At 40.5% G+C, this 26,140-nt stretch overlaps 1 protein-coding gene across 1 annotated transcript in view; it reads left to right on the top strand.

The window, feature by feature from the left end:
* Nucleotides 1-26,140, top strand: part of si:ch211-225b11.4 (tRNA (32-2'-O)-methyltransferase regulator THADA) — a 308,818-nt gene that overhangs the window by 188,079 nt on the left and 94,599 nt on the right. Inside the window, exons 21-22 of the mRNA XM_060843883.1 lie at nt 25,231-25,381; nt 25,666-25,909. Coding sequence (XP_060699866.1) covers nt 25,231-25,381; nt 25,666-25,909 — 395 coding nt within the window. The remainder of the gene's footprint in view (nt 1-25,230; nt 25,382-25,665; nt 25,910-26,140) is intronic.

Genomic DNA, 26,140 nt, shown 5'->3' with positions numbered 1-26,140 from the left:
AAACAGTGAAGTGCACTGGAGTTAGAGAAAATTAAATTGCAACAAAGACAATTTGGAGTTTGAAAGAATGAAACAAAGCAACTTCAACAGATGGATGGGAGAATTAAAGGTAGAAAGGACATATGAGGCTCTCGGAGGTATTATTCTGCTGGAGAAGTTTAAAAACTCACTTCCAGAAGCGATAAGAATTCACATTGAGGAACAGAAAGTTAAAACAGCAAGAAGAGCTGCAGAGACAGCAGGTAAATGTGCATTAGTGTATAAATCGAAATCTAGCTTCCAACAGCAATTTCACTCCATGAGGGATAGAAATTGAGAAAGAGGGGGATCCTTGAATGAAAACAAAAAGTAGATCAGACTGGGAACTGCTGATAAAAGAAACCCAAGAGGCTGGAAAAGAGATGAAAGATCTCAGATGTTTTCACTGCAATAAGGTGGGACACACAAAGTCAAAATGCTGGTAGGTTAAGAAAAACACTTGGAAAAAGGTTGTAGTAAAAGATGCTAAACCGGTGGGAATAGTTAAGGCAGCGAAGGAAATGCCGAGAGAAGTCGAGGAGCTGCAGGAGAGTGCGTAGCCTAGTCACGAGTTGGATAGTAAAGATAGTGCTTGATCTTTTCAAAAACATCATCTGTGTGGGTAAGATTTATTCAGGTAGAATGGGGGAATAGGTAAAGAAGTTAAAATATTGAGAGATATGGGAGCTAATCTGTATCTCTTAAGAGATGAAAATATTTGCACTCCTTCTGAAACATTGCCTGAGAGAGTGGTAATCTGTGGAATAAATGGAGAGTAGAGCTGTGTGGTAAGGTAAGGCTAGAAAGTTCAGTCAAGACTGGGGAGTGATAGTGGGAGTGATGGAAAACCTCACTATTCTAGGAATCCAGTTTATTCTCGGAAACAATATAGCTGGATTACAGGTGGGAGTGAAGCCCATTGTAGTGGAAAAGCCAAAAGAAAACCAGGGAATTAAGGAGTTTTTAAAAATCCTAAAATTTTTCCGGACTGTGTGGTGACACCATCCCACAGCCATAAGTTAACACAAGAGAAAACAAAAAAAGGAGTTGTGGTCTAGTTAGTTGACACTCTGTTTGAGATGGTAAAGGCAAAACCTAACCATGTAGAGGATCAGGCAGAGGTGGTTAATTCTGAAAGATTAATGAATTTACAGTAGAAAGATGAGACTATGAAGGATTTGTATCATGAAGCCTACTCTGAAAAGGAATCAGAATGTATTACAGATGGTATTGCCTTAAGGATAAAATCTTAAGGCGGAAATGGAAACCTTTTATCAGGTATGTCATGTGGACATGCTGAAGTATTACTATGACCGGGAAAGTGAACCAGAGAAACAGGTATTATTTAGTGCCACTCAAGAGTAAGGAATCAAATCCAGATGATTTGGATTTTGATGTACATCAGAATAAATTGATTAATGAGGAAGTCCTCAAGGAATGGGATAGGGTAGTGAGTTTTCTGTCCCTGCAACAGAGAACTGAATTGAAAGACTTGTTACCATGTTCTGAAGACCTATGTCGAAATGGAATGGGAAGGATTAATGCCATATGGGGTGACATAGGGAATGCTGTTCTGATAAAACCAACACCCCTACAGGCTTAATCCTCTCAAAGCAACGCAGGTTCAGAAGGAAGTGGAAGTGATGCTCCATGAAGACATCATAGAGACAAGTCAAAGTGAGTGGATTTTTCTGATTATGTTGGTTACCAAACCTGATGGTATTCAATGATTAAGCATAGATTCTCAAAGGTCAGTCATACCCATTCCATACCCAAATCATACTCAATTCCAAGGCTGGAGGAATGTATGGAAAAAGTAGGGCAAGCCACTTACACTGTAAAGTTGGACTTACTTCATGGTGACTGAAAAGTAACTTTGTCGGAGAGAGAGCTTTTGTAACCCCAAATGAGCAATATCAATTTAAAATAATGCCCTTTGGATGAAAAATGCATCAGCTACTTTTCAAAGGCTTATGAACAGAGTTGTTGCAGGATTGATTAATTGTGCCGTCTATATAGATGGCTTAATGATCTTTAGCCATTCGTAGAAAGATCGCATGGAATATTTGATGGAACGCTTTGAAAGATTGTGGAAAGCAATGTTGGTCATAAACTTGGCAAAAACAGAATTTGCAAACACGAAAGTAGACATTCTTAGGGCCCAACGTTGTATACGGACTGAAGACACTGAGGAAAGTGACGACGAAAGCCATCGAAGTATTCCCAAGACCAACATCAAAGAAGGAAGTGCTGTGATTTTTAGAAATGATCAGATTCTACAAGAAATTTGTACCTAATGTTAGTAATGTAGTGGCACCGTTGACAAATATGTTTTTAAAAAAGTACAAAATTTCCATGGACAGAACAATACCAGGAGGCATTTGAGAATTTAAAAGCAGTCTTAACCACTACACCAGTTTTACCCACGCTAGATTGTTAGAAACCCTTCAATGTCACTATCAATGCAAGCGATGTAGGTGTTGGAACTGTGTTGTTGCAAGAGAATGATTGTGGAATTGAAAGGCTAATCTGTTATATTTGGAAAAAAACCTCAATATTCACCAGAAAAAATATTCAACCATTGAAAAAGAGTTATTGAGTTGGTAATGGTCTTACAACATTTTAATGTTTATGTTGCAAACGATGCATCAGAGACGATTGTGTATTCCAATCACAATCCGTTGGCATTTCTGGAAAGACTTTCGGTCAAGAACACCAGCTTTTTCTCATTGGAGCCTCATGTTACAACCATTTCATTTACAGATTTTACATGTTGTGGGTCATGAAAATATTACTACAGTTGCCTTATCGCAAGTTTAAAAGAAAATTGCTTATATAAGATAGAAACAGTAGTGTTCAATGTTATATATAATAATAGAGTTAGTATAAAATGTGTAACTCTACCTTAATTAGCTATGGATCTAGTAATAGAATTGAGTTAAAGTTTTGAAGAGAAAGAAGAAAAATGAAGCTATTTTCTCATAATGATGGTCCTTTATTTGTTTAGCGGGTAGGTGTTGCAAAGTCGGGGAGAGTACTTGTAGATTAGGAGGCAGGAAGTTAGAATTTGATGTTCGTAAAATGCTAGGGTGCAAAGCATTGCATGGGCCCTTGAAAAGATCGTGTGCTTTTTCTGTGTTTAGACATTTAAAATGGATGTCAGTGAGCAACAGCTTGGAAGTTTGCAAATATACAGAGAGCACCTGAATTGAAACATTTGTATTGAAAGGCTGTACAGTTAACAGGCCAAGGATAGAACATAGAACAGTACAGCGCAGAACAGGCCCTTCAGCCCATGATGTTGTGCCGACCATTGTTCCTCATGTAAGGTAAACCTAATGTACCTCAAATTTCTGTGACCATATGCATGTCCAGCAGTCTCTTAAATATCCCCAGTGACCTCACTTCCACAACTTCTGCTGGCAACGCATTCCATGCTTTCACAACTCTCTGTGTAAAGAACCCACCTCTGACATCCCCTCTATACTTTCCGCCAAACAGCTTAAAACTATGACCCTTCGTGTTAACAATTTCTGCCCTGGGAAATAGTCTCTGGCTATTAACTCTATCCATGCCTCTCATTATCTTGTATACCTCAATTAGGTCCCCTCTCTTCCTTCTTTTTGCCAATGAAAAAAGTCCGAGCTCAGTCAACGTCTCTTCATAAGATAAGCCCTCCAGTCCAGGCAGCATCCTGGTAAACCTCCTCTTGTTATGTTATTCAGGTGGATATCCTCAATAGGTATGGGTTACTACCGGATTAAACTACAGTACCTCGGGCATATACCTGAGGCCGTTACCTGTCAAGTTTACCAGTGGTCCCTATTGACTGTATGGTCCTGATAGCTACAAACTCGGCTGGGTTTATCGCAGGTCTCTAGGTCCCTTCAGTTTATCCTTTCACCTAGGAGTGAGAGGGATTCACTTTAAGTCAATCCTAATGCCTTCTCAGCTAAGTTCTAGACTTAACATACCAACACAATGGTAAACATATCTTATCAAATAAAGGTTCGGCGAATACGAAGTGTGTGGTGTAAAATATAATAGAAATTTATCAATATAATAAGTTGAATACTCACAATCAGATGTTTTCAGTTAATCACAATCGTTACAGCCTTTTTGAATGTTCTTAAAAGATACCTAGGATAAAAGCAGAGCTTAATACCTGAGTGTCCCAAATGGGATCTTCATAGACTAGCGTGTATCAGCTAGTTGGTTCAGATTGTATCTTCTTCAGGCTAGAATGCAGTGCCTCAACCGAGAATCTTTTAGGCAGGCGTATTTCAGCAAGCTCTTAGCCGTCCGTATGTTTCATCCGATCGGTCCGTATTTTGCACAAATGTGTCTTTTCTGCAAGCCTGGTGGTTCAGAGGATGGTTGGGTGACTCATTGTCTGTGTTTCAAGACAAGAGTGAGTTCTGTCTGTTTTAGCTCTGCTTTTATATCCCTTACAGTCTAAGTTAAGCAATTACATCATTTGTTTAAAGAACTGGAATCTCAAACTGTGCCTCGGTCAGCATTGTTTAAAGGTCGCGTTAAACACTTAATTAGCTGAGAAAACAATAAGTAGCTGATAAGTAGCTGGTAGAGAGCAGTTGCCACATAGTCATAGTTATACTTAATTGTTGCTAGGCTAAAATACAATAAAGAGTTAATAGTATCATTGTTGCTACAATCTAATATAATCAGGTAAAATTCCACAGAAGAATTGAGTCTTTTCATGAAGAAGTAGACAGATCCCATGACACTTAACGAGTTAATAGCATCATTGCTGTTAAGCTTAATCTTATACAATATAATATAATCAGGTAAAATTCCACAGAGGAATCGAGTCTTTTCATGAAGAAGTAATGGATCCCGTGACATCCCCCTCTTGAAAAGCGAGATTTCCCCATGTGTCTTTAAAAAGTTCAAATGATAGCTGAACAGAGTTCTACAATGATTGTTGTACCAATAGCAGCATGTATCAGGAGTTTTTCGTTTTTCTGCGCTCCATTATTATTATCTTCACTTTATTCATCAGCGGTGTAGTTTGTTGCAGTTGACGCTCTTATTATGAGAGCTATTGTGAGTAAAGCGGAAAAGGCAACATTAAATCAACGCATACATTTCATTTAATTATGCGAAATCATTCTGAGTCAGACTTCCCATGGCGGGTTTCATGATCAGATTCAGTTGTTGGGGTTCCGACGAATTTCATCAGTGGATTTCGTTTCCAATCATGTTGGTGGTCAAAGAGCCGGACCTCTGGTTTCCATGTTGGTTTTGGTTCGGGGCCTTGACAGCCATCGTGTTTCCAACTGTACCATGAAGTTTGTTGGACCATCCGTTTTGGTCTTTCATTCAGAATCCTCATTTTGTACTCATGGTAGTCTTTGAGATCCTGTTTGCGGTCTCTTTCGCATGCCATGTAGGGGGATATTTTGTGTTTTCTCCGGAGTTCCCTCAGGAGGCAGTCATTGTATCCAGGTGGGTTCTTATATTCTCTTTCCGTCCATTTCCAATCATGGGTCGGTGATGTATAAGTTACCACCGTTTCTATGGCTTTAGGTGACCATGTCCATTTTGACCATTCGGCTATCATATCGATTTGTGGATGAGGTAACGGTCTGTTGGCTTCTCTGGTTACGTAATTAAACACGTCTTGTTTTATGTTGGATCGGAGCATGTTTAGGTCAGTTAGGTTTTCTTCATTCCGCTTTTGTAGTTTTGCAACATAGTTCAGACAGTCCACAAAGGTATATTTTCCTTTGGAGAGTATCATTAAGTGTTCAGCCAGGTTATGGCCTCTTCTACGGTCATACTGTACCATATATTCTTTTGAAAGGGGTGTTTGTCGAATGCGTTCCCCTTTGATCAAATCTGGGTCTGGCAACATCTTTGTTGGTTTGCATACAGAAAGTAATATGTTCATATTCAATTCTTCGAATAGCATTGAGCAAAATGTGCATATTAGTCTCTGTGCCTTTTTACGTCCATTACAATTTAAACATTGTCCAATGTTGTGTTCTTTTAGAACTGTTCTTGGCTCAGTCCACCATCCGTATTCCGTGTGGTGTTGGTTTCCTTCTTTCTAGTTACCCATTCTTTAATTTTTGGATATTGATAAAGGAATATTGAGGTTGTTTTTTTTTCGCATAGATGCAGAGGGTTTGTTGAGTTCCAGTAATGTAAGTTTTTGGTTCCATTTTGGTACGCAGGTTTTCTGTGGTTTTGGTTTCTTCCAAGGTGGTAGCTGCTTGGACTTATTTTGTTTTTCTGATTTAGCGTCACCCAAAGACGGGTCGCGTCTGTGTTTCAAAGGTTTGGTTTGGTTTTTGGTTTGGACAAACGAAGGTTTATCCTGGTTTGAGGTCTGTGTTAAGACCGAATGACAGACAATTAATGTCTTTAGAATCAAGTGAATGGTAGCACAAGAAATGGCCCATTCTGGTTCATAATTAAAAGATATGATTATGGTTGAGGAGATCAGTGTTAAAAACGATCCCCATTCTCCCTTAGTAATTTCAAATTTTCTTCGTTTAAATTCAAAGCCAATCATAATTGTGAGAATTAGTCCTATACCTAGGGTCAAATGGACCCATTTATATTCTACCAAGCCCCAAAGGAGCTGGAGTCCTTTCAGAATGTTTCCTCCTATAATGGGTAGGTGGTGGCAGTAGGCGTCCCATAGACTTACGGGCATGACTACAGGGCTAAATTGTTCTTTCATGTGGGAGAAAATACCACATTGGTTCGAGGAATTCCCGTTCCTTCACAATAGTTCAGAGTCCCAAGTAAGTCTTGGTTTTGTTTTCCCGGGAAGTCTAGGACTTCTTGGTATTTGGTTGTGGTTTCATCCATGCTTGCCGGTCGAGGAAGCAGAATGTGGTTTATTTTCGTTCTGGAATCAATCCCTTGATTAATGGCTTGAGAAATGGCCAAATTACGACCACAAACACCCAGAGTAGGATAAGTCTCACTAAGAGCGGTGTATGTTGTTCTAGGCCAAGCCATGATAGAATCCAATCATAGATTTGCGCCCAAATGTTTGCAGTAGTTTGTAATACTGACATAGTCCATGCATTAATATGCAAGTTATCATACCAATTTTTTCTTGATTCTTCTACCCATATTTTTATCTCTTCCTGTAGAGTTTTTTGGTCAGCCTTCCTTTCTTTTGATATTAGGTTCTGGAAGGTCTTTAGCTTCTTGTCATCCGTTGGGCCCGAGAAGGTTATCTCCATCCATTGCTTTTCTGAATAGATGGTTAGCATTCTTTCAAAATGTTCTAGGTCAGGTTTGGGTTTTTCTATTTTTAGATTAATTTTTTCTGCCGGGTTCTTATAAGTTTCTCTGTTTTGTCTCATAATTTTGTCATTACATCCGACATGTCCTGTCGTAACATTAAATTCTCCTGACTGGTTTGTTAGCCAGGTATTTCCAGATGGAAGTACTCTATCTGGCAATCTTTTTTAACATATTGAACCTTGTTATTATCACAGGGTTTTAATAGGATTAAATTAGAGAATTCGATCAGTTGAGGCTGATTGTTAATTTGAATACATTTTTCCTTTTTTAGCCACCCATTTTTTAGGCTTTGCCAAATTGGTTGTTTTATTTTAGTTTCGTAATTTTCGTTTGTGAGAATGGATTTGATCTCTACTAGTGAGATCTTTAGTTGTTGATCTTTGTTTTCCACGTGGGATCTGTATACCCTTGAGGTTAAATCAGCTATTGTCCTGTTTTCTGTTCTTACGGTGTTATGCAACCATCGTCTAGTTATTACATTTAATTGATTTCTAAGGTTATTAAAGGCAATTTGCCAGGCTTGGTCTTTTTTGATTGTTATCACTTCTATTATTAGGTTTTTTGAGTTTTCCCATTGTATTTTCTGATTTTTGAATAAATCCTTAATATATGCTTCTGCCTGTTGTTGTCTATTATTATTATTATTATTATCATTATCGTTGCTGTTACTGCTTTTTTTGATTTGTGGTTATCACCAGCCATCTATCAGGAGAAGATTGTTCCCAAAAGGTGGCATTCTGCTTTGTTTTGTAGCAGTACATCCTGCCCCAATGGTAGCAGTACAGAGTTGTATTTTCTACTTTTATTTCAGTTCCCTGTCTTTGTGGGTCTTTTAAGAAGTATTTTAATTTTTTCCAGTCTTGATATACTGATTTCCATTTAGATGTTTGATTTCCATCTGGGTTTTCTGCCTCAGTGTTATACTTTTTGGTATTATTTTCATAGTAATTATCCTAAGGAACTTCATAAGTGTATCCACATTTAAATCTACCGTGTTCTATATATACTACTTTTCCTGAGTTGGGAATTTTGCAGGACCATGGTCCATGGGTTTCATTTCTTTTTGCTCTATTATCATTTGGGCAGTTTTGGAGGAGAGCGGTATTGTATCCTGATGGGCTATAACATTGTGTGGCTTTATCGGTGCATCCAATTATATGGGTGTTATTTTTATAATAATAGGATAGGAGCAGTTATAGTGGTTTTTTGATCCTGGATCTGATAGTCTGAACGGTTATACGTTTTGCATAAACAGTAGAGCCATCTATCTCTCTCTGAGGTTTCTTCATTTGTTGTAACATTTTGTATACTATAAGATAGTAATTCGTCTATCCAATTTTGTATAAGATTATCTATTCTTTGATCTTGTTCTTGGTTTTCATTCACAAGCTCCTGTTTTAAGACTATTATGTCTAAGGTGTATGTGTGTCCTATAATTTCTTCTCCTATTATTTCTGCTGAGGGTCTTGGATCTGTCCAAGTTTCATATTTTTGAGCTTGCGCAACATTTATCGTAATTAGTCCTAACATTACTAGGGCCATGTTGGATAGGGTTAATCCTCCTATTATTAGAGGCATTCCTGCTGAATTTGTCGAGTTACTGTTGCTGTCGGGGTTATTACCTGTGTTACATTCCAGGCTGCGCTTTATTACTGCCTGAAGTATCCATCCTATAGTTAGAAAGGCTAATACTATAAATAGTAGGGTGTGTTGAACTATATTACACTTAGAGCAGCGTTCTGCCGTGAGTTTCTTTTGTTTAATCGTCTTAGTCTCTTCTTTCTTGGTTTTTTTTTAAATTTAGGAGGGTTTTTTACTTTTGGTATCCTTTTGCCTTTCCCTAATTGTCCTAACTCCATATTGTTCTGTTTTTGTTTTTTTTTCTTTAAATATTTGTTTCCAATTTTTTTTCATTTCTGCTGTTTACATCTCTCTTGGAGGTTAAAAATCCCTCCATTTGTTCCCTGTGTTTCTCTTCTTCTCCTAAATATACAGCCATCCAATCTGCCATGTTCTTAGTCTTTGTTAACTGGTCTTATATTATCTACAGATAAAGTCCTTTCTTTACCTTCCTTCCCGACTGTCACTGTCCTATTTCCTACTTGGATTATCTGTTGAGGCAAATGATAGCGGGCTTTAAAGGCTCTTCCTGATTTATTTTGTTTTTTCTCTTGTACCCAATCTCCTACTTTAGGTTGCCAAAATTTTCTGTCTTCTTGAATTTTCTGTTCCCTTTGTTGTCTTAATTCTTCTTTTTTAGTTTTTAGGAGATCTATCCATTCTTTTTTAAGTTTAGTTTGGGTTTCTATTTCAGGCTTATTTTCTGTATTCATTTGTACTCCATATCTCAAATAGTGCGGAGTTATATGGTTCTCTGCTCCTAAGAGATCTATGGGTGTGTTATTGATGGCCAGCTGCACCTCCTTCAACCATTGACTCCAACTACCACCGCGAGTGCACAATAATTTTGCCAAGGCTAGTTTGACATCTTGGTTTCTCCGTTCTACCTTTCCTGCCGATTCAGGATGGTAAGGTGTGCTAAACTCAAGCTGTATCCCATGAGCGGTACACCACATGTTAAAGTCCTGGTTTTTAAAGCCAGGTCCTTGGTCTGTATGAATTACTCTGGGAGGCCCGTTAGCGACCAGAATCAACTCACTAGCTTCTATAGCATCTTGTGTCCTACAACTCTTTGTTGGGATCAGGGTGGTGAATCCGGTACATTCATCAATACATACTAGGCAATATTTATTCGGTCTTTTAAATGGCTTTTTCCCGTGAGAGGTCGGCAATGGGCCGATAAAATCCATTATCCATTTATCCCCGGGCTCCATATTTTGTGACTGAATAGTTTTCGGTTCTTTTTTAGTTCCTCCCTTGATATTATATTTTAGGCAAGTTTTGCATTCATTACAATATCTTTTAACTTCTGCATTCATCCCAGGCCACCAGTATTTCTGCTTTAGGTGTGACTGAGTGGTTTTTATTCCTGGATGCACGGCCCCTAAGCCTTCGTGGGCCGTCTTGATAAGTTCTCTTCTCCCTTTTCTAGGGGGTATTATCTTAGCCTGTTCTGTGGTTTGATCTTTAAATTTGGTTTTGACTACCCCATCAGATTCTTCCCAGTAGTCCTGATTTTTAGGGTATCCTTTTACTTCCTTGCCCTGAAGTAAGTCTTCCAATTCTTTGTCCTGATTCTCTTTTTGCATTTGCCTAGTTATTACTCTTATTTTATATTCTTTTCCCAAACTTGCGGCTTTGGCTGCTCGGTCAGCTAGATCATTTCCTTTTTTGTGTTCACCTTCTTTCTGGTGTCCTCTGACATGTATTACTTTTACATTTGGGAGGTTTTCTTTTAATCTAGCTATTTCTTCCCATATTTGTCTATATTGTATGGGGTGATTCCTACAATCATGGAATCCTTTTTCACTCCATTTATCTAGTTCCTCGTTATAGCCTCTACTGGCATAAAAGCTATCTGTACAAACGAGAATTTGGAGTTCTGCAGGAAATTGGCTTGCTTCTTTTAAGGCTAATTCTAACGCCTTTACTTCTGTTTTCTGGGCTGAACCTCCCAGTGGTCCTTTTATTTCTAAGACCTTTTCTTCTTGGAACTCATTGTTTAGTTTTGTACCAATTACTATTCCTATTCCTGTTAATTTTTCTTCTTTACCTTGTTTATCCAGGCCTCTTTGGGCACTACCATCTGTATAGATGTACATATCTGGATTGAATTCAGTTTTTTCTTCAGTAGCAGCTAGTTTATATTTCGGTGTCCACCAAGTATCTGTTTTTCCTGTAAGGGGCTGTATTTCTATAGTGGGGTCAGCTAGTAGGATATCCCATTTTTCATACCTGGCCGAGTGGACCCTTTGGCTCCTTTCTATTTTTTGTTGTTTGGATTGTAATTCTGCCAATTCCGTGAGGATAATTATCTTTCCTTCCCCTTGGATTTTTCTGATGGGTTCCACTGCTCTAGTTATGGCTACCCATGTTTTTTCTATTTTTGGGTATTTCCTCTCTGTTTCTGTAAAGTTTAAAGAGATATATTGGAAGGGTTTGTTCTGTCCTTGACTGGTTACTCTTACGGTGGCACTTTCTTGCCCTATAATTACTTCTAGTGTAATGTCTTTCCCTGGTTCATGCTTTCCCATGTTTTCTGCTTTATTTAATTGGTTGATTAGTTCATTTAGGTTATTTTGATCTTCTTCAGTCCATGAGAATACTTTCTCGGTTAGTTTTTTGTACAGGGGTTTAGATATTTCTGCATATCCTGGGACAAAGTCTCTGGCATAGTTACATAGGCCTAATATTGCTTGTAATTCTTTAATTTTGGTAGGAGGTTGAATATCAGCTATTTTTTCACTGTATTCTTCAGTTAGTCCTTTTCCTTCATTGGTTAGTTCCACTCCTAAGTATTTTACATTTTCTCTGGCGATCTGGGATTTTGCTAGTCCAATTATATATCCCTTATGGTACAGGTGTTCCATTATTCTATGTAGGCAGGCAAAATGTTCTTCTAGGTCACCATGAGTGATATAAATATCATCTACATAGCATTCTATTTGTCCTGGCGGAGCTAAGTTTTGTACTGTTTTTCTGACTTCTGCAGAAAATATTACTGGGCTGTTTAGGTATCCCTGAGGGAGTCTGGTCCAAACTAATTGTCTCCCTAGGGTGTCTGTTATGGCTGTATATGGCCACTCTTCTTTTGGGATTGGATGACTCCAAAATCCATTTGATAAGTCTAGGGTAGTTTTATATTTCTCCCTTCTTAAGGTATTCAATGTAGTCTGAGCTCCTTTAAAGTATGACGAGAAGGGCACTGATCCTGAATTCAAGTCTCGGTAGTCACAGACAAGTCTGTACTTTCCTGGCTTATCAGGCTTTGGTATTCCAATTATGGGTGTATTGTATGGGGATCCTTTTTCTATTAGGACTCCCTGTTCCTCAAGTCTTTCTATGACTTTTTGGATTTCCCTAGCTATCTCTGGTTTGTTGATGCCATACTTCTTTTTGATTTTGAAGTGTCCCATTCCTGTGGGAGTGGGATCAATGTTTAGATTACCGCAATGGTATGAGTCTTTTTGCCAGATTTCCCAGTGAGTTTGCACTAGGTGTTTTATTTTTGCTCTGATTTTGGGGTTGCTTTCTTTATCTAAAATTTCTTTTAAGTCTTCTGTTCTTTTGTCTTCTGTTTGTTCTAGTAGTTTGTGTCCTTTAATGTCTTCCCATCCTAATATTACTGGTTCTCCCTGGTCTTTTAGACCTTCTATAATTAGAGCTTTAGTCTCTATTTGTTTTCCATTTTTTAGGATTAATTTGATTTTTCCTACATCTGCCCATTTTACAGGTGCTCCTATGCCCTGATAAGGTTCTGTTCCTACTTTTGGTATGTTTAGTTTTTCTGCCAAACTTTTGTCCATTAATGACATTTCTGCCCCTGTGTCTAGCATTATTGTGAGCCATTGCTGTCTGTGGGGTTTATACCCCTCTATTTTTCCTTGTTCTTGAGGGTAGCATGGTTCTGCTGCTGTCTGTCTGGGTTTTCTCACCATCCCTGTCTGGTGGATTCTTTGCCCTTCTGTATTCCTTTCGTCCCCTTGTGTTTGCACTCTGGCTGATCCAGAGGTTATTGCTTGTCCCTGACTGTTTCTGGGTCTCAGGTTGTATCGTTCTTGTTGAACTTGTCCATTTGGAGGCCTAGGTCTAAAATTTTGTTGGGGTGGCCTATATTCCCGAGGTTGTTGTGGTTGCTGGGCTGGCTGTAGTGGAGGTTGGTATCCCCCTCTAGCTCTTGGGTCTTGATAATTCGGAATGGGGTTTCTCCCTAAATAGTTTGGGCTTACTCCTGGAATTGGTCTAGGAGGTAGCTGCTGTCGGGGAGGTCCCTGGTTTCTGGGTTGGACTTTTTCCACTACCTGAACCAATGGTTCATATTGGGGTCGGTATGTCCATGGTTTTCTTTGGTTTTGTTGGCGTCCTTGCGCCTTGGATTTCTGGGTTTCTGATTTAGGTTTTTCTGATTTTCTTTCCTTGGCTTCTGGTTGAGGTCCGTGGGGATTTTGTTTTCCTATTCTATCTAGGGATAGATAGAGGACTTCTCCTAAGTTGATTAATTCTTGTCTGAATACTTGCCATGGGTTTTGTCCCTGTCCTAGTGCTCTGTTTGTGGCTTCCCTGAGCCTGTTTGCATGGCCTTCATTCTGGAATTGTCTGAATAATTGCGACCTGACTTGGACATAGTTTATTTCTAGATCTTCAGCGGATTGTGCTACCTGGAGCATTGTTCTCCCTGATTCCAGGAGTGTTTTGAATATCTTGTTGGCTGCTTCTGCTCTTTGGGTTCCATATACCCGGTTGTGGGCTTCATGGAGTATGGTAACTAGATTTATTGTGGTGTGCGGTTCCTGATCTAAAGCAGGACAATCCAGGGCTTTAAATAAATCTGAATTTTCTTGGGGGGTTAGTCCTTCCAAGAAGGCTTTTAGTTTTTCGAAATGTTGAATTATATATTTTATTGCTGCTCTGTCATCTGAGGGAAAGTCTAGGAAGCAGATTTTAAAATTCTTCAGTGAGGGATCACCGTACACACGGCGGGCTGCTACCGGTTGTGGTGCTTGTCCGGCTTGTCCGGGCCTGGGATTATTGATTAGCCATCGGGCTTTTTCTACAGCATGTTGCGCCACTAGGACTTGTGCTGCTACTCTATTTAGTTGGGGTATTTGGAGCACTCTGTCTGCTGCCACTATAATTTGCTGAGCTATATCTTCTGCCCAGGCATGTTCTGACATGCCTGGTACTAGCGGTACTTCTCTTCCCCTTAGGTCTGTTTCTCTTCTAATTACTGTTACCGTATGTTGAGCTGGTAGAACGCCAGCGGTATGCTGGTGGGCTGGTTCTAGGGGGTTTCCAGTTCCATCTGCTGGTATGCATCCATCATAGTGATGGTGAGTTCCATCTACATATTCTATTCTGAACCTGTATCGGAGTCTTGCTGCTATAGGTTCTCCATTGAGTCTGTTTAGTCCTTCTAGGACTGACTCATCTGCCCTCAGTCTTACCTCCTGACCTCTTAGGTTAGGTGGGGAGACTATATTGTCGTTTCCTGCTGCGACTATTTCTGCCCAATCATTTCTAAAATAACAGGCAGGTATATTGGCCATTTTCTTTTTCTTTTTGAGGGGCTTTTATTTTTTGTACTATTCGCTATATCCCTACAGAAGGAGTTTATTTGGTGACAAAGATAATATTTACGCCGTGAGGTTCAAGATAGTGCAATCTCTCGAGCCCCACGTTGGGCGCCAATTGTTATGTTATTCAGGTGGATATCCTCAATAGGTATGGGTTACTACCGGATTAAACTACAGTACCTCGGGCATATACCTGAGGCCGTTACCTGTCAAGTTTACCAGTGGTCCCTATTGACTGTATGGTCCTGATAGCTACAAACTCGGCTGGGTTTATCGCAGGTCTCTAGGTCCCTTCAGTTTATCCTTTCACCTAGGAGTGAGAGGGATTCACTTTAAGTCAATCCTAATGCCTTCTCAGCTAAGTTCTAGACTTAACATACCAACACAATGGTAAACATATCTTATCAAATAAAGGTTCGGCGAATACGAAGTGTGTGGTGTAAAATATAATAGAAATTTATCAATATAATTAGTTGAATACTCACAATCAGATGTTTTCAGTTAATCACAATCGTTACAGCCTTTTTGAATGTTCTTAAAAGATACCTAGGATAAAAGCAGAGCTTAATACCTGAGTGTCCCAAATGGGATCTTCATAGACTAGCGTGTATCAGCTAGTTGGTTCAGATTGTATCTTCTTCAGGCTAGAATGCAGTGCCTCAACCGAGAATCTTTTAGGCAGGCGTATTTCAGCAAGCTCTTAGCCGTCCGTATGTTTCATCCGATCGGTCCGTATTTTGCACAAATGTGTCTTTTCTGCAAGCCTGGTGGTTCAGAGGATGGTTGGGTGACTCATTGTCTGTGTTTCAAGACAAGAGTGAGTTCTGTCTGTTTTAGCTCTGCTTTTATATCCCTTACAGTCTAAGTTAAGCAATTACATCATTTGTTTAAAGAACTGGAATCTCAAACTGTGCCTCGGTCAGCATTGTTTAAAGGTCGCGTTAAACATTTAATTAGCTGAGAAAACAATAAGTAGCTGATAAGTAGCTGGTAGAGAGCAGTTGCCACATAGTCATAGTTATACTTAATTGTTGCTAGGCTAAAATACAATAAAGAGTTAATAGTATCATTGTTGCTACAATCTAATATAATCAGGTAAAATTCCACAGAAGAATTGAGTCTTTTCATGAAGAAGTAGACAGATCCCATGACACTTAACGAGTTAATAGCATCATTGCTGTTAAGCTTAATCTTATACAATATAATATAATCAGGTAAAATTCCACAGAGGAATCGAGTCTTTTCATGAAGAAGTAATGGATCCCGTGACACTCTGAACCCTCTCCAAAGCATCCACATCTTTCCTATAATAGGGCGACCAGAACTGGACACAGTATTCCAAGTGTGGTCTAACCAAAGTTTTATAGAGCTGCAACAAGATCTCACGGCTCTTAAACTCAATCCCCCTGTTAATGAAAGCCAAAACACCATATGCTTTCTTAACAACCCTGTCCACTTGGGTGGCAATTTTAAGGGATCTATGTACCTGCACACCAAGATCCCGCTGTTCCTCCACACTGCCAAGAATCCTGTCTGTAATCCTATACTCAACTTTCAAGTTCGACCTTCCAAAATGCATCACTTCACATTTATCCAGGTTGAACTCCATCTGCCACCTCTCAGCCCATCTCTGCATCCTGTCAATGTCACGCTGCAGCCTACAACAGTCCTGTATCCCATTCCTCATGACCTTGTGAACGGCCTTCTGAACCATGGGGAGCTGTATCAAATGCCTTGCTGAAGTCCATATGCACCACATCCACCGCTCAACCCTCATCAACATGTCTAGTAACATCCTCAAAGAGCTCAATAAGATTTGTGAGGCATGACCTGCCCCTCACAAAGCTGTGCTGACTGCATTTAATCAAGCCATGCTCTTCCGGATGGTCATAAATCCTATCCCTCGGAATCCTTTCTAACACCTTGCAGACGACAGACATGAGACTGACTGGTCTGTGATTGCCAGGGATTTCCCTATTTCCTTTCTTGAAGAGAGGAATTACATTTGCCTCCCTCCAATTCTCAGGTACGACTCCGGTGGAGACTGAGGATGCAAAGATCTTATCAGGCGGTGAAGCAATCATATTTCTCGCTTCCCAAAGCAGCCAAGGACAAATCTGGTCTGGCCCTGGTGACTTCTCAATCTTAATGTTTGTCAAAATTTTTAGCACATCAGCTTCCTCAATCTCTATCCGCTCCAACATGCTTACCTGCTCCTCAATGGTTTCATTCACTACAAGGTTCTTTTCTTTATTAAAGACAGAAGCAAAAAACACATTTCGGGCTTCCCCTACCTCCTCAGATTCTATACACAAGTTCCCTATGCTATCCCTGATCGGCCCTACTCTTTCTTTGATCATTCTCTTATTCCTCACATACGTGTAAAATGCCTTTGGATTCTCCCTAATCCTTCCTGTCAAGCCTTATTCATGTCCCCTCCTAGCTCTCCTCAGACCATTTTTGGGCTCCTTCCTCGCCTGCCTGTAATCCTCTAAAGCTGCGCAAGACCCTTGCTTCCTCCATCTTATGTAAGCTGCCTTCTTTCTATTGACGTGAAGCTCCTCCGCTCTCGTCATCCAAGGTTCCTTTATCTTACCCCTTCTTGCCTGTCTCAGAGGAACACATTTATGCATCGCTCGCAACAACTGTTCCTTAAACAGTCTCTACATGTCTATAGTGCCCTTTCCATGGAACAATTGCTCCCAGTCCATGCTTCTCAACTCCTGTCTGATAGCATCATAGTTTCCTTTTCCCCAATTAAATATCCTCCCATTGTGCCTGCTTCTGTCCTTCTCCATAGCTATGTAGAATGTGAGGCAGTTGTAGTCACTATCACCAAAATGCTCTCCCACCGCAAGATCTGACACCTGCCCCGGCTCATTGCCGAGCACCAAATCCAAAATGGCCTCTCCCCTCGTCGGCCTGTCAACGTACTGAGTTGGGAAACCCTCCTGAACACACCTTACAAAAACAGCTCCTTCCAAACCATCTGCTCGAAGGAGGTTCCAATCAATATTGGGAAAGTTAAAGTCACCCATTATAACAACCCTACTACATTCACACTTTTCCAAAACCTGCTGACCTATGCTTTCTTCAATCTCCCTGCTGCTATCGGGGGGCCTGTAGTAAACCCCTAACGAGGTGACTGCTCCCTTACTGTTCCTAATTTCCACCCATACTGACTCGGTAGGCAGATCTTCCTCGACAATGGTAACTTCTGTAGCTGTGATACCTCTCTGATTAGCAGTGCTACACCCCCTCCTCTTTTTCTCCCCTCCCTATTGTTTTTAAATGTTCTAAACCCTGGAACATCCAGCAACCATTCCTGCCCCTGAGAAACCCATGTCTCTGTTATGGCCACAACATCAAAGCACCAGGTACTGATCCATGCTCTAAGCTCATCACTTTTATTCCTGATACTCCTTGCATTAAAGCAAATACACTTTAACCAATCCCTTGGTTCTTTCCCAGGAAATTCCTTCCCACTGACTGCGCTACCTCTTGGTATTGCCCCATCTCCATCAACTCTCACCACCGATATATAGCTCAGGTTCCCACCCCCCTGTCATTACTAGTTTAAACCCTCCTGAGCCACTCGAGCAAACCTTCCACCCAGGACTTGGTCCCCTTCCAGTTCAGGTACAACCTGTCCTTCATGTACAGGTCCCACCTTCCCCAGAAGGCATCCCAATTATCCACATATCTGAAGCCCTCCCTCCTACACCAGCTGCGCATCCACGTGTTAAGCTGCGCCCGCTCGCTGTTCCTCGCCTCGCTATCTCGTGGCACCGGTAGTAAACCCGAGAACACTACTCTGTTCGTCCTGCTCTGCAGCTTCCTCCCTAACTCCCTAAATCACTTTTTATATCCTCAATCCTTTTCCTGGCTATATCATTGATGCCAATATACATGGTCACTTCCTTTCCTTCCCGGCAGCCCCTCTGGTCGGCATCACTCCCGCCGCTGCTGCCGCTCCTAGTGTGGAGGAAAAACACCGCTGGCCACTACCGGTAAGTCATTTTAAAAATCTCCCTTACCTTAGCTGTGGCCTTCCTGGTTCGCCTTACCTCCGCTGCTGCTCCCACTCAAAAAAAAAAGCAGCAGATTTGTTTTCACCAAGACAACAAGTTTTTGAATTTAACCAATCAATTTGAACCAGGTACTTAGATACCAAAAATCTCTTAAAGTTTGACTGTTTTGATAACATAGGACCAATCCTTGTTGTAAGAAACATTGAAATGTCATCACAGTTAAAAAAGACGGGGATAGGTGGACAAAGATCCTAGAACTAGCTGCCATCTGCCAGGGCTAACAACCCTCAGCACTTGAGGGTGAGAATCGCTGGCTCCCACAGCTTCCTCTATGTTTTAGAGAAAGCACGGTGGCCCAGTGGTTAGCACTGCTGCCTCACAGCGCCAGAGATCCGGGTTCAGTTCCTCCCTCAAGCAACTGTCTATGTGGAGTTTGCACATTCTCCCCATGTCTGCATGGGTTTCCTCTGGGTGCTCCGGTTTCCTCCCACAGTCCAAAAATGTGCAGGTTAGGTGAAATGGCCATGCTAAATTACCTGTAGTGTTAGGTGATGGGGTAAATGTAGGGGAATGGGTCTGGGTGGGTTGCTCATCAGAGGGTCAGTGTGGACTTGTTGGGCCGAAGGGCCTGTTTCCACACTGTAAGTAATCTAATCTAAGTAATCTAATCCAAACCAATGGCACAACTATTCCTCACAGAATAAATGATGCAGAAAGCGTAGAACATTCTGGAAGATACATAACCTGACTGTGAAACTAAATTTTTTTTTAATTCATGTGAGTGGGGCTTGTATTTATTGGAACAGCAAACCATTAGAATTTTGCTTTATTCAGGTATAGTTAAGTAATCAGAAGTGTTTATACAGTTTGTTAATAGTTTGGTTGATTTGTTTACTGTTAGAGTTTGATAAATAAATTGTTACTTGTTAATTTTAAAATGAGTGTCAGGGATTTATTTTATATCACCATTAGACGTTGCTGAAGAGCAGGGTACATCATTTTCACACTCCTTTTACAGATTAAAGGGCGAGGCGCTCCTCTTTGGGTATTTCGGTTTTCATGCTCAGAGGGATGGGGGCCGGTCAACCTCCATCTCATAACAATAGCAAGGAGGAAAGCTTTAGATTACAGAACAATATAGTTTGAGGGAGTTGAACACTGGCAAATGAAGTTTAATCCTGAAAAATATGGAGTGATATATCTTGGGAGGACTAAGAAGTCAAGGAATACATGAATAGTCAAATATTGGACGATACAGAGGATCAGCATGTTCATGTCCATAGATCTTTGAAGACTGCAGGACAGGTGGATAAGGTAGTTAAGAAGGCACATGGAATTCTTGCCTTCAATAGTTAAAGAACAGAATAGAAAGCAGGGAGGCTATCATACAGCTGTACAGAACATTGGTGTAGCCGCTGCTGGAATACTGTGTGCAGTTCTGGTCACTAGACTATAGTGATTTCACTGGAAAGGGTACAGAGGAGATCCGCAAGGATATTGCCTGGGCTGAGGCATTTCAGTTTTGAAGAGATGCTGGATTGGCTCGGGTTGTTTTGTTTGGAGCAGAGAAATATGAAGTAGAGTGGGACGAGATTGATATCTACAAGATTTAGGGGCAAGGAAAGGGTTGATGGGAATGAACCTTTCCCCATAGAGGAGGGGTCAGAATTTGCAGAGAATATTTTTCTCTGCATCTAGCGGGTGGTGGGCATCTAGAAACTTCTGTTAGAAAGGTTGATAGAGGCGAGAACCAACAAAACATTTCAAAAGTATTTTGGTGATCAGTTGAAATGCCATACCATAATAATGGTGTGGGCCAAGTGCTGGGAAATGGGATGAGAGAGAAATAGGTGTCTGATGACTGGCATGGGCAGGATAGGCCAAAAGGCCCCTTTTCTCTGCTGTAATACTCTGACACAATCCATACTCTGTCTTCTTCACCTAACTAATTCATAACCAGGTCAGTAGTTTTCTTCAGTCCCAGTTTTATCTCACATTTTTTTATTGTAGACTGTTAAGCTGAGGCAGTAGAACACAAAGATTATACTTACACAATTTTGAAAGAAGAGATTCCTGTTTTCATAGTGCTTGATTGCTGATGAGGCAGGTTTGAAGTGTTTGCTGTCTGTTAGATAGGAAACGTGGTAGCCAATTAGCCAATAACAAGCTCCCATAAATAGCAATGTGATAGTGACCAGATATTTAGTTTTCTAATGCCAGTTGAGGAATGTATATTGGCACAGACATCTCCTCTTCAGTAATGCAAATTAGAATAGAAAGAGATCAAAACTTGACAGAATGATGGGCGGTGGAATTTAAGGGTTAAAACCAGGGGGGAGAATTGTGTAATTATTCAAGATGAAGTTGAATAAGTAAATGAAGCAAAAGGACATGAATTATCACCAAATAGTTACAGCACAGGAACAGGCTATTCAGTCTGGCATATTTCTGCCAGGTTTCTGCACTAGTAATTGAGGTTGTCCCACTCCCCTGTCTTTTAACCATCACCTTGCAATTTGTTTCTCACGATCAGCCAAATGCCTTTGGAAAATCAGTCACAATTAATTCTAGTTCAAAATCACACCACGCCAAGTTATACTCCAACAGGATTATTTGGAAGTACAAATAATCATCAGGTAGCAAGTGGGGCAAGGTCATAGGACACAGAATTTATAGTAAAAGGTGAAAATGTCAGTAGCTGATGTAACATATTGAACAAACCTAGATTGCTGTTACGTCTTTAATCACCTACAATATGTTGCAGATTTCGCTTCATTAATATGTAATTCCCGGAACTTCTTTCAACTCACATTCCCAAGTTAACTTAAAGTTTTAAAAAAAAGTCACCTACATTGCCAAGAATCTCACCATTAGCCCAGTATTCTGCATTTCTGTTGCTCCTTCCAAAGTGAATTACCTCACACTTTTCCACATTAAACTCCATTTGCCACCCCTCAGCCCAGCTCTGCAGCTTATGTTTGTCTCTTTGTAACCTGCAATATCCTACAGCACTGTCCATAACTCCACCGACCTTAGTGTCATCCACAAATTTACTAACCCTCCTTCTATGCCTTCATCCAGATCATTTCTAAAAATGACAAAAAGCAGTGGCCCCAAAACATATCCTTGCAGTACACCACAAGTAACTGAACTCCAGGGTGAACATTTCCCATCAACCACCACCCTCTGTCTTCTTTCAGCTAGCCAATATCTTATCTAAACCGCTAAATCACCCTCAATCCCATGCCTCCATATTTTGTGCAATAGCCTACCGTGGGGAACCTTATCAAACACCTTACTGAAATTAATATACAACACAACAACCACTTTACCCTCATCCACCAGTTTGATCACCATCTCAAAGAACTCAATAAGGTTTGTGAGGCATGACCTACCCTTCACAAAACCGTGTTAACTATCCTGAATCAACTTCTTCCTTTCTAGGCGATTATAAGTTCTATCTCCTATAACCTTTTCCAACCCTTTACCCACAACCGAAGAAAGGCTCACTGGTCTATAATTACCAGGATTGTTGCTACTCCCTTTCTTGAACAAGGTGACAGTATTTGCTATCCTCCAGTCTTCTGGCACTATTCCATTGTAGACAATGATGACTTAAAGATCAAAGCTATAGGCTGTGCAATCTCTTCTCTGGTTTCCCAGAAAATCCTAAGATAAATCCTATCCGGCCTAGGGGACTTATCTATTTTCACAGTTTCCAGAATTGCTAACACCTCCTTCTTTTGAACCTCAATCCCATTTCATCTAGTAACCTGTATCTCAATATTCTCCTCGACAAAGTTGTCTTTGTCCAATGATCCGCCCCACTAGCTACCTGACGAAAACTTGTACTTCCAAATAAACCTGTTAGACTATAACTTGGTGTTTTGTGATTTTTAACTTTGTCCACCCCAGTCAACACTGGCACCTTCACCTCACAATTAAACCTGTCAATAGACCCTGCTATTTTATCAGCGTCCTCTTTATTGGTGAACAGTAATATAAGACACACCAATTATTCTAATATTCCCCAGAATCTGGAAGTATATATAACTTCCTTTAATTGTTAATGATTCCAAATCCACTCCACAACTATACATTGACTATTTACATGTTCATTAGGAGATTTCTATTCTTGCTTTATGTTAATTTCTATTCTATTATATTCTCACTTACATGGAAACAGGCCCTTTGGCCCAACTTGTCCACACTGCCCAGTGTTCACAATATAAATTAGTCCCATTTGCCTAGGTTTGGTCCATATCTCTCCACACCTATCCCATCCATGTTCCTGTCTAAATGTTCTGTAAATGACAAAATTATACTCATTTCCACTACGACCTCTGGCAGCCCGTTCCAGACACTCACCGTCCTCTGAGTGAAAAAATTGTCCCTTTCATCTCACCTTAAACCTATCCTATGCCTTCTAGCTTTAGACTACCTTACCTTGTGAAAAAGCTGTCAGCTATCTACCTTATCTATGATGTGGAGGAGCCAATGTTGGACTGAAGTGGACAAAGTCAAAAGTCACACAATTCCAGGTTATAGTCCAGCAGCTTTATTTGAGATTGCCAGCTTTCTGCTCTTTTGTCACGTGATGAAGGAGCAGTGGTCTGAAAGTTTCTGATTTCAAGTAAACCTGTTGGACGAAAACCTGGTGTTGTGTGACTTCTGACTTTTTACCTTATCTATGCCTCTCATGATTTTATAGACCTCTATAAGGTCACCTCTCAGTCCCCTGTTCTCCAGGGAAAATAAGTCCCAGCCTATCCCACCTGTTCTTATAACTCAAAATTTCCAGTCCAGGTAGAAACCTAGTAAGCCTCTCCTGCACTCTTTCTAGTTCTAGTATAGCTTCAACAAGACATAGCAACTCCTGTACTCAGTGCTCTGACTGATGAAACCAAGCATGCTGAAAGAAAGCCTTCTTTACCACTCTGTCTGCCTGCGTCTCCATTTTCTCGGAGCTATGAACCTGTACCCTGAGATCCCTTTGTTCTATAACACTCCCAATGACTGTGTAAGGCCTGCCCTAGTTTGCTTTATTAAAATGCAGCACCTCGCATTTGTCTTAAACTCCATCTGCCATTCTTGAGCCCATTGACCCGTTTGATCAAAATCTGGCTGCATTCCAGGTAACCTCCTTTATGTCCACTATACCACCAATCTTGGTGTCATCCACAAACTTACTAAGCATACCTCCTAAATTATCATGCAAGTTATTTATATTGATGATGAAAAACAGTGGACCAGCATTGGTCACATGCCATTTTATCAATATTATTTTCCTCTTCACTTCTCCTCGCAGTTTAATGTGTTTGCTTTGGTTCTCATGTGAAGAATTTACCTGGCATGCATCATATTCTCTGACTTCATCATCATCCAAGGGTTCCTGGCTTTGGCTTCAGGAGATTTCATTCTTGTGGAAGTTGTGCAGTTTGTACCTGAAACATCTCCTGAAAAATCAACAATTTTTTCATTAGTTTTTCAGTCAATCTCTTTAAAAGCTTCTTCATCAATGAGCATAAAATGGCTGTTTTGTTATTGTTGGGTTTATCCCAATACTTTTTTTGGATAAGCATGCAACTTTTTCAATTCTCTAGTTCTGCTGCATCACCTCTGTATCTGAGGAAGATCAGGTCAGTAGCTCCCAATTTCCATTTGTACTTTCGTTCCTCAGTATCCTGAGATGTATCTCACTTGCTGCTGGTAGCAAGTCAACTTTAATCATAGTGTAACAGTGTATCTGTTACCACCCTTTATTAATTTTTAAATGTCTCACTTAGGTCCCTTTCCAAAATATCTGGCAATATTTTCTTTCTTAATGAAGGTGAAAAAAAATACTAACTTGGTGCCTTATCTAAGTCCCCTGTCTTCACATGTAAGTTCCCTTTAGTCTCGGAGAGAATCCAATTTCCACTTGCTACTCTTTTACTGTTTACGTGTCGATAGAAAACTTGTCTTGCAATTGGTACAGGACAACACGTTTTGTACATCATGTCAACTGTATTCCCAACTTGCCAAAACCTGTCCACAAACTATAAGACACAAGTCAAGAGTGCTATAAAATACAGCCCACATACCTGAATGCATGCAGCCCTCAAGAAGCAAGATACCATTCAGAGGAAAACAGCCCATTTACAAGATGCACTGCAACAACTCACCAAGTCTCCTTCAACAGCACCTTCTAAATCTACAACCTCTGTCACTTAGAAGTACAAGAGTAACAAATGTATGGGAGCACCACCACCTGCAAGGTCCCTTCCCCAACACACACCTACATGACCTGGAAATACCACTCCTTCACTGTTGCTGAGTCATAATCTTGGAACTCCCTTCCCAACAGCATTGTGGATGTCTCTACACCAGATGGACTGCAGTGGTTCAGAAGATGTTTCACCAATGACATTCCCAATTACAATTAGGGAAGGATAATAAATGTTATTCTTGCCAGCAGTGCACAGAGCCCATGAACAAAGAAAAAGAAATAAAATGTAACAGCTTCCAGGGATAGTATTACAGGCCTGATTGCAATATAAAATTCCATTGCCTTTCATGTAAAATAACAGAAATCCAGGACTATGATGTATCCTAGAAATTAAATAAAGTTCTATAATTTCTCTTCCTGATATTCCTTTTGCTCTCTTGTTAAGCATTGGCCTGATTCTGGCTGTTTGTCTGATGATTATGTTTTCCAGGTTTGTTCAATCCATACATTAAAAACTCTGACTCAGAGTTCCGTTCTGGGATCTGCTGTATTAACATACACCAGCAACATGGCTACCCTGTGCTTGCAAGGGCTCAGCTCTGCATCCTGGGCCATGCGCAATGCAGCTATTCAACTTCTCAGTGAGTTTTAGGCCATTCTTTTCTCTTTGGAATCCTTCTGTTCAGACTCTTTCATTTTCCTCTTGCTGTCCCTTCTTTCTCTGCTGTCATTTGGCTACCTTGTCTCATTTCTTCTTCCTCTTCACGTTTCCCTGCCCTCAATCATTTCCTTGTCCTGCATGCTTGTCCCGGACTCTTTGTTTCCCCAGCTTGCATGGCTTCCTTATTTCCCTCCCCTTTCCTCTTTCTTCTTCAATATTGTGTGGTAATAGCATTGCCATGGATTTGTGTCTCCTTCCTCACAGGTACTTTAACCTGTCGTGTGTTGGGTAAGAAGTGTAGTGGAGATGACTCCGCGTGGAGCGGGGTGACGGCGTGCACATTCTTCTTGCACTACCCAGAATTGAAGAGTCTTCTCCTTAAAGAGCTGTATAATGCAACAAGCCAAGATTCTGCGCCTGTGGGAGGGCATCTTCAACTCTACCCTTCGCTCCATTCCATTCTCAGCCTGTTGGCGAAACTCCAACCAAGTGTAAATGACACAAATGGGTAAGGCAGAGAGATGTTTACCAATGGATAAAATACTTTTAATATATATGAATTCTCCCACAATTCTGATAAATCTAGTGGTTATTTACCTTTGAAATTTCAGGGACTTGATGGTTATGAGCCGGCATAAATACAGTTGTTGCATGGCATAGATCAGCCATAATCTTTTGAATGGTGGGGCAGGGTTGAGGGGCTGAATGGCCTACCGCTGCTCCTATTTTTTATTTCTTT

The sequence above is a fragment of the Hemiscyllium ocellatum genome, chromosome 24 (assembly GCF_020745735.1).
Source record: "Hemiscyllium ocellatum isolate sHemOce1 chromosome 24, sHemOce1.pat.X.cur, whole genome shotgun sequence".
Lineage (NCBI taxonomy): Eukaryota > Metazoa > Chordata > Chondrichthyes > Orectolobiformes > Hemiscylliidae > Hemiscyllium > Hemiscyllium ocellatum.
Note: the sequence above shows the minus strand (reverse complement) of the source record. Positions and strands in the feature narration are given on the sequence as shown.